Source organism: Haemaphysalis longicornis, unplaced genomic scaffold, assembly GCF_048455015.1.
Source record: "Haemaphysalis longicornis isolate Haplotype H1 unplaced genomic scaffold, Haemaphysalis longicornis Haplotype H1 scaffold_1, whole genome shotgun sequence".
NCBI lineage: Eukaryota > Metazoa > Arthropoda > Arachnida > Ixodida > Ixodidae > Haemaphysalis > Haemaphysalis longicornis.
The window spans coordinates 435,661,981-435,675,780 of record NW_027526203.1 but is presented as its reverse complement, the minus strand read 5'-3'; the positions used below and the strand labels follow the sequence as shown (position 1 = coordinate 435,675,780).

Here is a 13,800-nt window from a genome sequence, read left to right as displayed (position 1 = left end):
TACCCGCCGCGGTGGCTCAGTGGCTAAGGCGTTGCGCTGCTGAGCACAAGGTCGCGGGTTCGATTCCTGGCCGCGGCGGCCGCTTTTCTGATGGAGGCGAAAAGCAAAAACGCCCGTTTGTACGAGATTTCGGCGCACGATAAAGATCCCCAGGTGGTCAAAATTAATCCGGAGCCCTCCACTACGGCGCGCCTCATCGCCTGCATTGCGTCGGCGCGTTAAACCCCACAATCAATCATCATCAATCTGCAAACCCTCCATGGTGGCATGCCTTAGCTCAAGAGTCACTTTGCCACGTTGAATCCAACTTGGAACGTTTTTAAAAATCGTGGTGCAATCATCGAGCTTTCATCTTTGACTTGTCGTTAGGTGGTTAAAAGCATTAGTTAACTTGTTGGGTTGAAAATCTGGTGTCATGGACTATGGATGGTGCATGGAATGGCTGCCACTGAAAGAATAAAAAACAGGTCAAGGAGTGTGCCGATAAGTGCCAAATTTCTCAGGAGTGATCCTTTAAACAAAGTTAAGTGAACAAGTTGAAAAATAAACTGTATAAATTTTGGCCTGCGTGGGATTCGTACCAGGGGCCTTTATAATGGGATACAAGCTCGCCTCCCCAACACCACCACAACTTGATAGCTCTAGCTGACTTAAGGTGGACATAGCGAATGTGTTGTGGCCTTCGACTTAGAAATATTTGTTAGAGACATGTACTGGGGCTTACATAAGTAATTTGAGTGTGCTGAGTACAGAAGTAGCAATTAGATGAGTAGCCAATGACTTTCTTGCTAATTATCCTCTTTGTTTTGTCATGTGAATGCACGTCTGTATCGAGTCAAGGTAATGGAGCAAAGAAGATTAAGACGCAGAGGGTGATCATGATGAGAGGAAACTGCAATTTTTATGATTTCAGCTCAAGTGCTGTGGGGTGACCGGCTATGGAGACTGGGAGAAAGAAGCGAGCGTCAAGCCACCAAAGAGCTGCTGCCCTAATGCTGATCACTGCGACTCAAAGGATGACTACTACGGCAAGGTATGCTGTGCAGTGTACTCAAAGAAACATTCATGTTTTACGGCAAGGTTGCACTAAGGCTGTCACCTGGCCAGTGCGCCTGCTTTATTTTCAACACAGGTGCCTATCTTTTTGCGCTGTGTTACAAACCACTTGTGCAGTCTAGTAGGCCCATTTGCTTTGGAGAAAGCTTTATGCTGAAATGGGCAAGGTGTTTGCCGTTCTACCACTTCAACGGTCCACTCTTTCTGATTCAACCATTGCAGTACCGCTATAATTTAGTTGGAACAAGTAGAAAGTCTAATAAACTGTACTGGCAATACACCGCATTATACCCTAAAAGGACCTCTAAATGAGGCAGACTTCAAGGATGAAACGATATGAACCCTGGTTCAATTTACGAGAATTGGCTGCACTCCTTGTGTATATGTACAGTATGAACTTAGATGGGTAAACTTCAAAATAACTACTGCTTGTGTCTTTCTGAACATACTTGTGGTTTCATTTATTTTCAGTTGGAAATGGAGGGCTAGTAGTAATTTGTAGCTTGCATACAGGGCTGTGCTAGCTTACACTTATTGCTTGTCACGACTGCAAAACATTGCTGTCGGTAAGCAGCATGTTTGGGCACCACGGAGTGGGCACCAAAATATTTTTTACCGCACTTCACTTAACAAAAAAAAGCCTAAACCAGGGGTTATTGTTGAACAAGCCCACTACCTCCTCAAGACCTGCAAAAGGGATAGGGGACATTGTGGGAGCGGGGCTTGGGATCGTGGTGATTTTTATGCTTAGCATATTGTCCAAACAATTTGCTCCTTCTCCTAAAAGCTACCTGTACACCCGCGATCAAAAGTTTATGGACCATGAGAGCAGCAATTTTGGGTTATTTCTCTGCCGCGCTATGTGCTGTGCTATGTGCCGTATTTTTCATTACTTCAGTAACCACACAACACCTCCGATGCGCATTGTCGGTCTTCTACCGGAAGAGAACTAGGTAACCTAAAATTGCCATTTTCCTGGTCCGTAAACTTTTGATCGTGGCTGTACATATTGTATGCTTGGTGTGTGCATTTTAACTATCTTGCATAGCCTCCATACTATTGTGTAAAACAGCCAATTTAAGAGCTTGTGCCGTGTAAGCAAATAAAGCCAGCTTTTTTTTTTTTTTTTGCGAGGGGAGGGGGGGAGAGAGAGAGAGAGAGAGAGAGAGAGAGAGAGAGAGAGAGAGAGAGAGAGAGAGAGAGAGAGAGAGAGAGAGAGAGAGAGAGAGAGATGCTGATGATGATGGGTGTTTACACTAAAAAATGAGCAGAGTTGGATAGAAGCAGATGGTACGAGCACTTGAGCACTTGCACAGTCCATTTCTTTTCTTCTGCCTTTGTTCGTTCACCAGGAGTGAAGGAAGGGAATATTTCATCTGTGTTTCTAGGTAGTAATCTACGAATGCATGAAACCATGCTTTTTATTCGATCAGACTTAAATTAAAAAGAATCTCATGCACCCACACATATGCATGCACACGTGCACACAGTTTAACTACCTTTTTGCACAGAATGAGAGTATCTACTATGTCATTTTGCGTAATTCTGCCAGGTGCAAGGGTTCCACGCAGCCTATGTAAGGAGGTGCCAGCGAGCTTTTTGTGCCAATCAAAATAATTACAAATTCTGCTTCATATAGCACGTTCTCTGCTTTATTTTGAAACTGCTTTGCCCACCACGAAGGAGAAGGTGCAGCTAACATAGTACTGTGCAGTGTGCCCCTTTCTATAGGTGAAAGGATTGCTCCTTTGTGGCAGTCCTTCCCCAAATGTTTTTATTCTTCAGAATTTTCGCCACCCGAGTTGGGCGGTGTGCCTTGTATGCGAGTTGTGCATATACATAATATGTTGTGATTTGAAAGTTACCGCGCTAGAACAGCTGCTCTTTCCTAAGTCCTGGCATTCATAAACGGCTTGTCCTGTGCAGAAAAATTTTGCAATGTTCTTTTTTCTGGCTGCAAGAATCAGGTGTGCATTGGAATTGAGGCAACAGATTTTGCCCTATAAAGATATGGCAACAGGTTTTTCACGGGATGCCTTGCAGCATAAATAGAAACAAAAAAAAAAGAAGCAGAAAAAGTAGATGGATCTGTACTGTCTACGCTCGTTACAGCGGATTTGGCAACAATGGACTTCCGGTTACAACAAACATTTTCTGTTGGTTTGTTTGGTCCCCATACATTTGAAGTGGAATCCACCCCACTCATAACGGACCAGGCTATAGCAGACTATCGGCTGCAACAAAGTAAATGTTGGGTGAAAATTTTTTCGACTGAATGTTAATAGCGAACTTTCGTGGTGCCAGCACCTGGTTTGCTTTTTCTTTGTTTATTTTGGTGAGGAAACTGTCTGGTAATATCGTTGTTGTAGAACCGGTCGTTCCCGCAGCCAAGCCAGTGCCAGTTGCCCCCCCCCCATTTTTTTTGTGCGACCAGTGGCAGGGTAGCTGATTTCAGTGTCGGATAAACTAAGCATAATTAACGCTGTTGAACATGGCGAAAAACAGGCCAGAATCACCACAGACATCACCAGAAGGGCAGGCCTTAGACTGTCTAAGCAGACGTCAAGAACAAGGACACTGCCAAAAAACGAGACTCCGGTGAGATTGAAGAACAGCGCTTTCAAATACGTTGTGGTGCTCCCGGAGGTAGTTTTTTATGTACTAAAAAACTCTAGCTCAGTGAAGTTCGGCATTTATTATTCTCATGCATGCATAGTTCCCGTTCCGTGTTCTGTTCAATGAGAAGGGTAAGAAATGCCTCAAGCAGGGGGATGATTCATTGTGTGCATTCTGCCGGTCGCCGCGCGGAGTCCAGGTAGTCTAACTTTCGATTTCACAGCTGTCCTTTATAGATTATTTTGTATCAGCTGTTTTACTGACCATACTACGTTCATTGAAAATGTGGAAGCTGCCTTGGGGGAAATGTTTGGCAGCGATCTGAAGTGTTTCACGAATGGTTTTGGGGAAACCTGCCCCGTCACAAAAGGTTTGAAAAGAGCCTGGCTAATTTTGCTGGCCATGACTGATTTTTATAGCTGGTTAGTAGTTGCTCCTGGCTACATTGTTGCTTTATTTTCTCAGCTTAGCATGCGTCTCTACGCACTCGGCCGCTTTAGCTAGGCCCTTTCCAAGTGCCGGTGCTAAACATCGAAAACAGTGTTAGGCGATTCTTTTCCCCCACGCAAACGCTGTGCAGGGGCGCTGCAGGCGTGTAGAAAGAACATTGTCTGTAACATGTGTAGGTTGTTCCAGCTAACTTTAGCCAGAGTTTAAAAATATGCTGATGCACTCTAAGACAACTCAACCAAATGCATGTTGCTCACTTTTGTATGTAGTGTGTCACTCTATTTTTTGTATTTTGCTTAATTAGATAATTAGTCACTTTCAACTAGCCAACTTCCAAACCAACGAAGCTAGACAAAAAATCCCAATTAGAAAGTTGCAGAGCAGTTTGCAAAACGTCTGAATAAAGAGTTTCTGTCTTTCTATCTATTAAGTTTTAGTGTTTTTCAGCTTACTGAGTAATCCCACGAAATACAAAAAAACGCCACATGACATGCCCGCTTGCGCACCACGATTGCAGTGCTCCCAAACGTTCCGCGTGCAAATCATCATAGGTGCGCAGCCACTTAAAAAGTGACAGGGCAGGTGACTAACCTGTTGCTTCGGGCACCACAAGTGATAACGGCTCTGTCTGCTTATCACTATGACAAACTGTCGCGAGAGAAGCACATCGCCCCCGTAAATGGCACAGCCAACCCCTACGTTGCTGCCCTGTCGCCTTTTAGGGAGCAGTGTGCCTATGGCTGTTTGTGCGCGGAACGTTTGGGAACACTGCAATCAAGACATGCAAGCGGACATGTCACATGGTGTTTTTTTGTATTTCATGGGCATCTTCAATAAGCTGAAAAACACTAATACTTAATAGATAGAAAGACGGAAACTGTTTCTTCGGACATTCTGCAAACCGCTCTGCAACTTTCTAATTGGGGTTTTTGGCCAACTTTGTTGATTTGGAAGTTTGCAAATTAAAAGCGACTAATTATCTAATTAAGCAAAATGCAAAAAATAGCGTGGCACACTACATACAAAAGTGAGCAGCATGCATTTGGTCGCGTCATGTTAGAGTGTATTAGCATATTTTTAAACTCTGGCAAAAGTTAGCTGAAACACACTGTACATGCAATACTGGTGGAAATTCCCTCTTCACGCTCATATACCCCCCACCCCTATTCAGATACTGCATACTTTGGATACAGCGGGCATTTTTTTTTCGAATGATCTTTTGTAACGGGCATAGACTGTGTTGGTAATTTAAGAAAATTTTATTTCAATGGAGAAATCTCGTAGTGGACTTTAAAGAAAGCAGTTGCTTTGGCAGTTGAGCCTGAACCCCAAACCCACTTGCTGCAAGGGATCTGTGGCCGAAGCAATGTGGCACAAGGTTGTGGGCTCGCTTCTTTCCCTCCCTGTTTTCCCGGTGGAGCTGAGAGAGGAAAAGCGGTAATGTGTACAAGGTTTATAACTTTTCCTTTTTCTTCCAGGGCTGCTATGAAACAGTAAAGGAGTACATCTCGCAATACGCAGTCTACGTTGGGATCGCAGGAATTGGCATCGGATTGATTGAGGTGAGACTAACAAATGCTACTCCCATTGCTGCAGTTGCATTGAGGTAACATCCTAATTTAGCTAATTGAGTGTCCAGAGTGCTTGCCATGTGCATGCTCATTGCGAAGCAGTTGTCCTGCCCTTAAATTTTTCTGAGCCATTCGCTTCGCAGTCCTGGAAGCATTACATGTTTTGGTAAGTAAGGAGTAACGACTACATATGGCTTTAAGGGACCGTGGAGTCTGACCTTGCTACTTGTGAGGGCAAGTGGCAGTTCTCTTCGCCAAGGGGTGAGAAGCAGAGGGAGGAGGACCAGGGTGACAGCCGGAAGAGGAGGAATTTCTGTTTAACCCTTTCGTTGCTGCCGGATATTGACCCGTTTTTAGGGGTCTAAGGAAACGTTTTTTTTTTTCCTGCTAAACATATTGGTTGGGCACTAATTTCAGCAACATAAAATGCAGATGATTTAACGCTCATTCCAACAACACAAAAGTTTTAAATGTTTTTATACATCATAATTGTGTGAAAAAAAAATATCAAAGTTTTTGTCAAGTTGTCGTAGAAAATGATAAAAAAGTATTTGTGTACAACAAACCACCGATAGTAGAAAAATTTTCGAATATACATTTTCTAGGGAAACACTTCAGAAACACGTCCTAGAAGAAATGTTGACTTGCGAGGAACAGTTTATCGGATATAAAAAAGCGCGTGTGGTGCCCGCGCCATGTGGTGAAGCCCAACCTCCTTTTCAAAAGGCGAAATTTTGGGTGGTTTTCTGGAAGAAATGTGGCGATTTGACATTATCAGAGGCACCAATTTGTCCCCACGTGATGTAAAAACATCTTGCCAATGACTGACTTTGCATTTAAGGCCAGCACAGTACTCGGAACAAGCACGCGATGCGAAAAAATGTGCATGGAGTTGAAAACGAAACTCGGAGGTTGATGCTTGTTGACGTTCACTGTCAATTATCTTTCAAACATAAACTTGCTGCTTATCATCTTCTGACTCGCTGTTGTAGCCCTGCTTGCAGGAATGAGGTGGAATGCGCTAGAATTTTGCCCTGCGAGCTTTCGCAGAGTAGCTGTTGCGCGATCAGCTCTACGAGCCTCCTGCATTGCAGTGGTGTACGAGATTTCGACGCACATTAAAGATCCCCAGGTGGTCAAAATTAATCCGGAGCCCTCCGCTATGGCACGCCTCATCGCCTGTGTAGCGTCGGCGCGTTAAACCCTACGATCAATCAATCAATCAATCAATCAATCAATCCTGCATTGCAGCGCCACCTGACATTTTCAAAAAGAAACAGTACCAAACCTTTGGAGACACCGTCCGAATAGACAGTTCTACTAGGGAGCAACACCAGCCCTCCGGAGATACCCTCATATAAAAACGAAACTGGCCAGCGAACAGCTGGCGGTGTGCAAGATCGGTTTGAAGCGCTCTCCTTGTCGGAACTGATATCTGGCGACTGGGTGTTATCTTTTGACTTGCACCAGAAGTTCCTCTCGCAGAAATCTGGCTAGGCTGGGCAGAAATCATGGGTGGCATGTTTTTTTCGAATATCAGTAGTGGACGCTCAAGGCGTCATGGCAGATAGGCTTGAAGTTGAGTAACTGCGTAGTAGCGCCAAATTTGAATTTCGCGATGCGGAAACGAAACCAAAACTGTTGGAGAGTGTTTGTGATTGGTCCTGTGGCACGTAGAACTACAACACGGCTTGGAACAACGCGCACAAAGGCAATAAAACTGCCTAAAACCATAAAACAACTTTGAAAACAGCTGCTGCTTGATATTTTCAGTCGATTTCAGGGATTATTACCGTAATAGTGCAAACCTGGTGATTGAAAATCATCTTCTGATTCACAATTCGTGACCTGATAACGAAAACCAAACGGCTGATGCAGAGTAATTACGAGCGGCACACCTTCTTCTTTGGTAGCAGTGACGTGCGATGACCATGCCCCTTTTCCACACCCAGGTGATGCAAACGCGTGTGAAAAATCATTTTTGTTGCAAAAATGAAAACAAAACTGATTTGAAAGGGAATTTTCTGAGCTAACTCCAAATAGCTTTTGTTGTTCCAAAAACACCTGGAACGCTACCAAAAGGGGCTCCTAAGGTATCATTCAAATTAAACGATTTTGAATAGGCGCGGTAACGAAAGTTAGGTCGCCAGTACTCAGTGGCATCCTCATGTCGAGTGGAATGGTTTTGTTTCTGAGAGGCAAACACTTATTTTTTCTGGGGCTTGCTAATAGCCACAAAATTACGCAATAGATGTAGTATTTATGCTCCAAGTTTCTTTTTTCAACAACGAGTATCTTGCCAAATCTTGCCAGAAACACTGTATCTTGCCAGACGAGTATCTTGCCAGAAACACTGCTTTAGTGGCACATGAAAGGGTGATGCTAATATGTGCTTTGCCATTGCAAAGCCAGTGCATATGACCTTGGCTATAAATGCTACTGTGTGCGATTAGGAATTGTGGTGTCTCTCGGCATTTAGTAGCTGTGTATCAAAAGCAGTGGTTAGCAGAAAACTGAGACTACCAATTATCATCCCAAACCGATTAAGGATTCAAAGAGCCGAATTTAAACTTAAAGCATACCCTTATCTTGTAACGTCCCCTTACCGTGCTTTAGTGTTAGCTATCATCAAGCATGTGCAGGGTTTAGCACTGATGTATTATGATCCCCTCGAAACAGTTTTGTCTGGAGAAGGACTAGACTGGATCACAACGAAAAGCGGTTTTCATAACTGGCAGTATTGAAACTGGCTTTCATGAATGGTGACTAATACTGTGTCTGCCCCTTGCTGCCCTTACTAGAGGAAGAAAATAAGGAGCACTAGACACAAAGGGACAGGCAAATAGCTGTTCAGGTGGTGTGAAATCCTTCGCATTGCTTTCAACTCAAAGTGCAGTGTGCATTGGGTTATAAGCCCCAATTCGTTGTTTAAACTTTACTCTTTGCTGTACCCGCCGCCGTGGCTCAGTGACTAAGGCGTTGCACTGCTGAGCACGAGGTCGCGGGTTAGATTCCCGGCCGCGGCGGCCGCTTTTCTGATGGAGGCGAAAAGCAAAAACGCCCGTGTGTACGAGATTTCGACACACGTTAAAGATCCCCAGGTGGTCAAAATTAATCCAGAGCCCTCTACTACGGCGCGCCTCATCGCCTGCGTATCATTGGCATGTTAAACCCTACAATCAATTCATCAATCAATCTACTGTATTTATTCGAATATAGGTCGACCTTTTTTTTTCCGAAAATGTGCTTAAAAATTGGGGGTCGACCTATAATCGTGACCGAAGAACCTCGACCTATAGTCGTGATCAAAAATGGCGAGCGCACCGAGCGATCCGTTTCTCCGTCGCGCCCAGCGCTCCTCAATTTGAGGCGGCAGCGTGGAGCATCTAGAACAAACAGGCAAGAAAATAAAGGAAAAAATAACAAAACAATCAGCGTAAGAAAACCACCCACAGTCACTGCCGGCTATCGCGCATTACCTGCGGCCGAACCGGACACGAGCGAACTTACGTACTGGCTAGAGAGCCAGATTGGCTTGGCTTGGTGTCTTTGGCTTGGCTAGGTGACTTTCGCCACCTAGCGTAGCCACCTCGTGAACAGAACGGCGTTGCCTGCTTCGCTCGCTGTCTCTCTATTACTATCTCCCGTTCTCCGTTTCATGCGCTTTCTTTGTGTTTGTTTCGTTGTGATTTCCGCACAACGTTTTTCTCGTGCGCATTTCGCGATGTCATGTCGGACTTTAAGCGGCGGGTGATCCTGTTTGCTGAGCACTTGAACAACTGCGCCGCTCAGCGAGAGTTAGTCGTTAATGAAAAGCTGATCAGGGGATGGCGGAAACAGCGGGACGAACTTTTTGCTTGTAGGGGACTGCGTCGTGCGTTTCGTGGTGGGAGGCACGATGCTCTCGAGAAAAAACTCCGGCTGCACGTAGAGGAGGAGCGTGCGAAAGGACACCGAGTGTCCTGCGAAGATATTCAGACCAAAGCTCAACAGTTAGCGCTGCGAGGCGGAATTGGCCGTTCAGCCTAAAAGCCAGTCGGGGGCGGGGGTGGGCAAGGCTCTGGGGGTGGGTAATGAACTGCGGTGCATGCGGCGCAAGTTCCGACGACGACGCAGTGTGTGGATCCGACCAGTGAGGTGGCTGCGTTGTAAATAAATGGGAGTTTTAAAAAGTTTCCTCAAGTTTTTTTTCTTAAAAGTATGGGTCGACCTATAATCGAATATATTATTTTTTTTTTCGGCGACTTCAATTTTTAGAGGGTCGACCTATATTCGTGCTCGACCTATTTTCGAATAAATACGGTACTCTTTGCTGTGAAAATGACAGGTGACCCAATAAGTGTTTCGTGCCCAGTAAGGCAGTACACGCTGTCCTCAAGAAAGTTGAGAGATGATATTGCAATTCCGTTAACTATCAAATATCGTCAAATATCAAGCCTCCCCTGCCTCTATCTACACTTCTGACCCCTAAGCACCTGTTCAGAAGTAAGCCAGCCGTGGGCCGACCAACCAGAGCCCCTGCACGTCAGTTGCTCATTGTGTACCTGGCTTTCACATAGCTTTGCATTTTTGGAATGCCTGTTCTTGTCTGTGTGCCCGGGGTTTCGTCGTTAGCTTGCAGTCGCACGTTGCGGAACATGGCCTACAGTGCCGAGGTGTCCAACCCATTCTACAATGCAGTCCGAGTCGTTTCTCGACGGTTAGGGCCTGACTGTGGGCTCACTGCTTCCGTCTGGTTTATGGGCACGAATAGCAGCTGAATGCCAAAGGCACTAAATTTTGTGGTCAGTGCTGTATTCCTCTGTAGTGTCCCTTTGCAGATGCACTGCTTGGGACATTAAACTCAACCATTTCACAACTTGTCTTTTTTTCCCCGGCATAAGCTTCTTCGAACTGTTATGTACTAGTTGAGCTGGAAGTGCACCAGCACAAAATGAAGTCATTTAAACGCGAACTAGAATGGAAGCGTGATTTTTAATTTCAGCACACTGGTTCAAGCCTTGTTAAGCATGGCGCACGTTCTCATTTGGCCTTGCATTCTAGTACTTGCAGATACATTGGAAATTTTCGCAGTACTGTCAACCTTTTCCGAGCACTGTAGCCAGTTTTCTCGTGAAGCTTGCAAGTCCTCCTCTAGCAGCCTGTACTCTTACATGTGCATCAACTAGCCTTCTGTTACTCTACAATAATTTTCTTGTGTTATTTACAACAGCTAAACCACCTTGCCATATTTTGAGCTGGCCTACATTTTTTTGTAAATGAATTTCACACATTGTGGGGGTACGAGACACTTAATAAATGAATTTCGTACATTGCGGAAGCATGAGACACTTCATTGGCAATATGCTGCATTTAAAACTTCATTTGCTGCAAACCAGATTGGCTGTCGAATTTTTGTACGTTTCGTATTTCAGACCATATAAAGTAGACGTAATATAGGCATAAATGGTTTCATCATTTCAGAACTAACAATTTCTGTCTAAGTTGAGTTCCTAACTGAGTTCCCAGTGCTGAGTTCCTGAGATGTTTGTTGTTCCAATCTTGTCTGCTAGTTAGCTGCAACCCAATATTAGGATTCTAGGAGGTTAATGAGTACTACTGATAATAAATCCTAGTACAGTTAAACCTGGATATAACAAAGTTGACAGAAATTAGCAATTTTTCGTTACATGCACGTTTCGAGTTAAGGCTCGCGTGTATAAAGTAGAAACGAAACCAAAATGCTAGGCACCAGTGGCAGTGAACTCGCCCTTCAAAGATTTATTTCACAGTGAAAAACTGCGTGATTTCCACCTGCTGCTTTCCCACAAACTTACCGTATTTATTCGAATGTAAGGCGAGGTTTTTTTTTCTAAAATTTGTATTTTCAAAGTCATGCCCCGCCTTATATTCGAAGCTCAGTATATTTTACGGCAGTTTCTTTTTACTCTCCAAACTGCACCCTCGCCTTATATTAGTGACCGCCTTATAATCGAATAAATACGGTAGTCTCTACACGGCTCTCCAAAGAAGCAAGGCCACTAACCCGGGATTCACAAACGTAGCTTAAGTATCATTTTTGCTTTTGCTACTTCTCGGTGACTTAATACGTTTCAAGGTCCAAACTTGTGGTTTTTGAGAATTTGATGTTGTTTTCCACACTCAAAATTTGTCAGGGGGTGCTAGCTGGGATACCTTACCGGGCGGCCACGTTATTCTTTCTCGACGATGAAGACCGCATTCAAAATTGCGAGCTTCCCCTTGGAAAGGCAAAACTTTGTGTTTTCTGGCAGGTGAAATCATCACTGACGAACCGACACCACAGATAGCCATGGAGACGTGTGACTGCATGCCGACAGGCAGGCTTAGCACCTAACCGACACCGCCCTCGCACGTGGAAACACATGATAGTTGGCGGTGCGGGCAAAAATACGCTAAATTAGTGCATTTCTTCCGCCAGTTTTTCAGAAAAAGTGCGAGAAACAGTGGCACGTCAGTGTAGCCAATTCGTTATGTCAAGGTTAACCGTTGCAACGCCTTCATTACATAGAGGTCGCAAGAACATGGGTTTCAATGGGGCTGGAAATGGGGAATTGAAAAACTTTGTTAAATCTAGGAATTCATTATATAGAGGTTCTCATTACATCCAGGTTTAACTGTATTAGCAAAAAACATAAATGCAAAGACATTGCCGCAGCATGAAACATAGGTACCTTGAGACGTCGACCTTGACTTATTTGGATGCTAAATTTTTTAAAGTGAAGCATTTTTGCTGTCTTTGAAACGCCGATGCCCAAGCTGCAACTGCATTTGCTGCTGTTTCAGCTGCTCCGTGACGTGCACAGAATGGCGCATCTCGGCCACGACATACATGTTAATAACAAATTTTAGCATGAAGGGCCACCACATTGATGGAGTTAAAACAGTATACGCTTGTTTTTATTTTCCAGATTATTGGGATCATCTTTTCCTGCTGCCTTGCTAACCAAGTGAAGTAACCATGCGCATTATGAGGAGCATGTCCTGGCTGTCAGTGGCTCATTCAGTTTGTGGCAGCTTCTGCAAGTTGCGCACCCGTGTGCCGTGGTCGTGAATATGTACCGGACAACTTCATGCTATATTTTTGGCCGGAATACCTCCGTCTCCGTCAACCAAAGCTCATCCCTACCTTGTATACTATGTCGTGGTGCCTTAATGTTGTTGAACAAGAAATGTTTTAATGTTGCCGAGCTTTGACCGTGGGAAGAATTTGCGCCTCTCCCGGCGAGCCGTATCCAGGAGGGGCAAACCCGCACAAGATGATCAACGTTGTTTTCATTGTCATTTGCGGAAGCTGAGGCACAACCATCAATGTCTCGTGTTACGCTGTACCTCAAGGGGTGTGTTGTTTGTAAATAGCCGTCATGTATATCCCCTTCCTTGCGATGGAAACATCTATATTCGAGTACAGACTACTGTAGCAGTTCTGTGCAGCTATGAGAGGATCCTGCAAAGGGCTATTTTTTTTAATCTATAAAGGCCGCGCTGGGGCTGTATTTTGGCAGCAAGGTTTACCGATTCTACAGGCTTTTTAATTTTACAGGTTGAGCTAACTTGTTTCGAGTGGTTTCTACAGTATTTACACTGCACATTGTTCATTGTAACTGAATAAAGTTAATCTGTGTTTGTGAGTGAAGCGTTGTGCTGGTGTCTTATTTCCAGCTGGAAACTTCGCAGTTGTAAACTTCTTTTCTTTTTCTCTTTACTGGGCTGTGTTGGATGCTAGAAAGGAAGCTCTCCTGAAATATGCATGCCCAAAAGGCCTTTTTGGATGATTGCATTGGCCCCGAACGAAACAATCCATGCCCCGTGGACCACATTGCACCACGTGTTTTGTTTGCATCGCGTGTTTCATTCAGGAACTGGCACGCGCCACTTATTTGGGATATCCCAGCTAGTTCCATAGTCCCAAAGTGGTCAGTCATCCTGTCCAAGGTGGCCATTGGCTGTCCCATTTGTGAAAATCCTATTTGCTTTTAAAATAATCTGGTACGTGCCGTCACTTTTCTTGGTGTTAAAGAAAATAGACCACAAAATTTGAGCTTCATGTAAAGTTTGAGCGTGAATGATAAAGCATTTGCTCGTAACA

At 44.5% G+C, this 13,800-nt stretch overlaps 1 protein-coding gene across 1 annotated transcript in view; it reads left to right on the top strand.

Moving 5' to 3' along the window:
- Positions 1–13,347, top strand: part of LOC144155786 (CD63 antigen-like) — a 29,547-nt gene extending 16,200 nt beyond the window's left edge. Inside the window, exons 5-7 of the mRNA XM_077687440.1 lie at positions 914–1,033; positions 5,601–5,684; positions 12,623–13,347. Of these exons, the coding sequence (XP_077543566.1) occupies positions 914–1,033; positions 5,601–5,684; positions 12,623–12,670 (252 nt within the window). The 3' untranslated portion in view covers positions 12,671–13,347. The remainder of the gene's footprint in view (positions 1–913; positions 1,034–5,600; positions 5,685–12,622) is intronic.
- Positions 13,348–13,800: the final 453 nt, after the last annotated feature.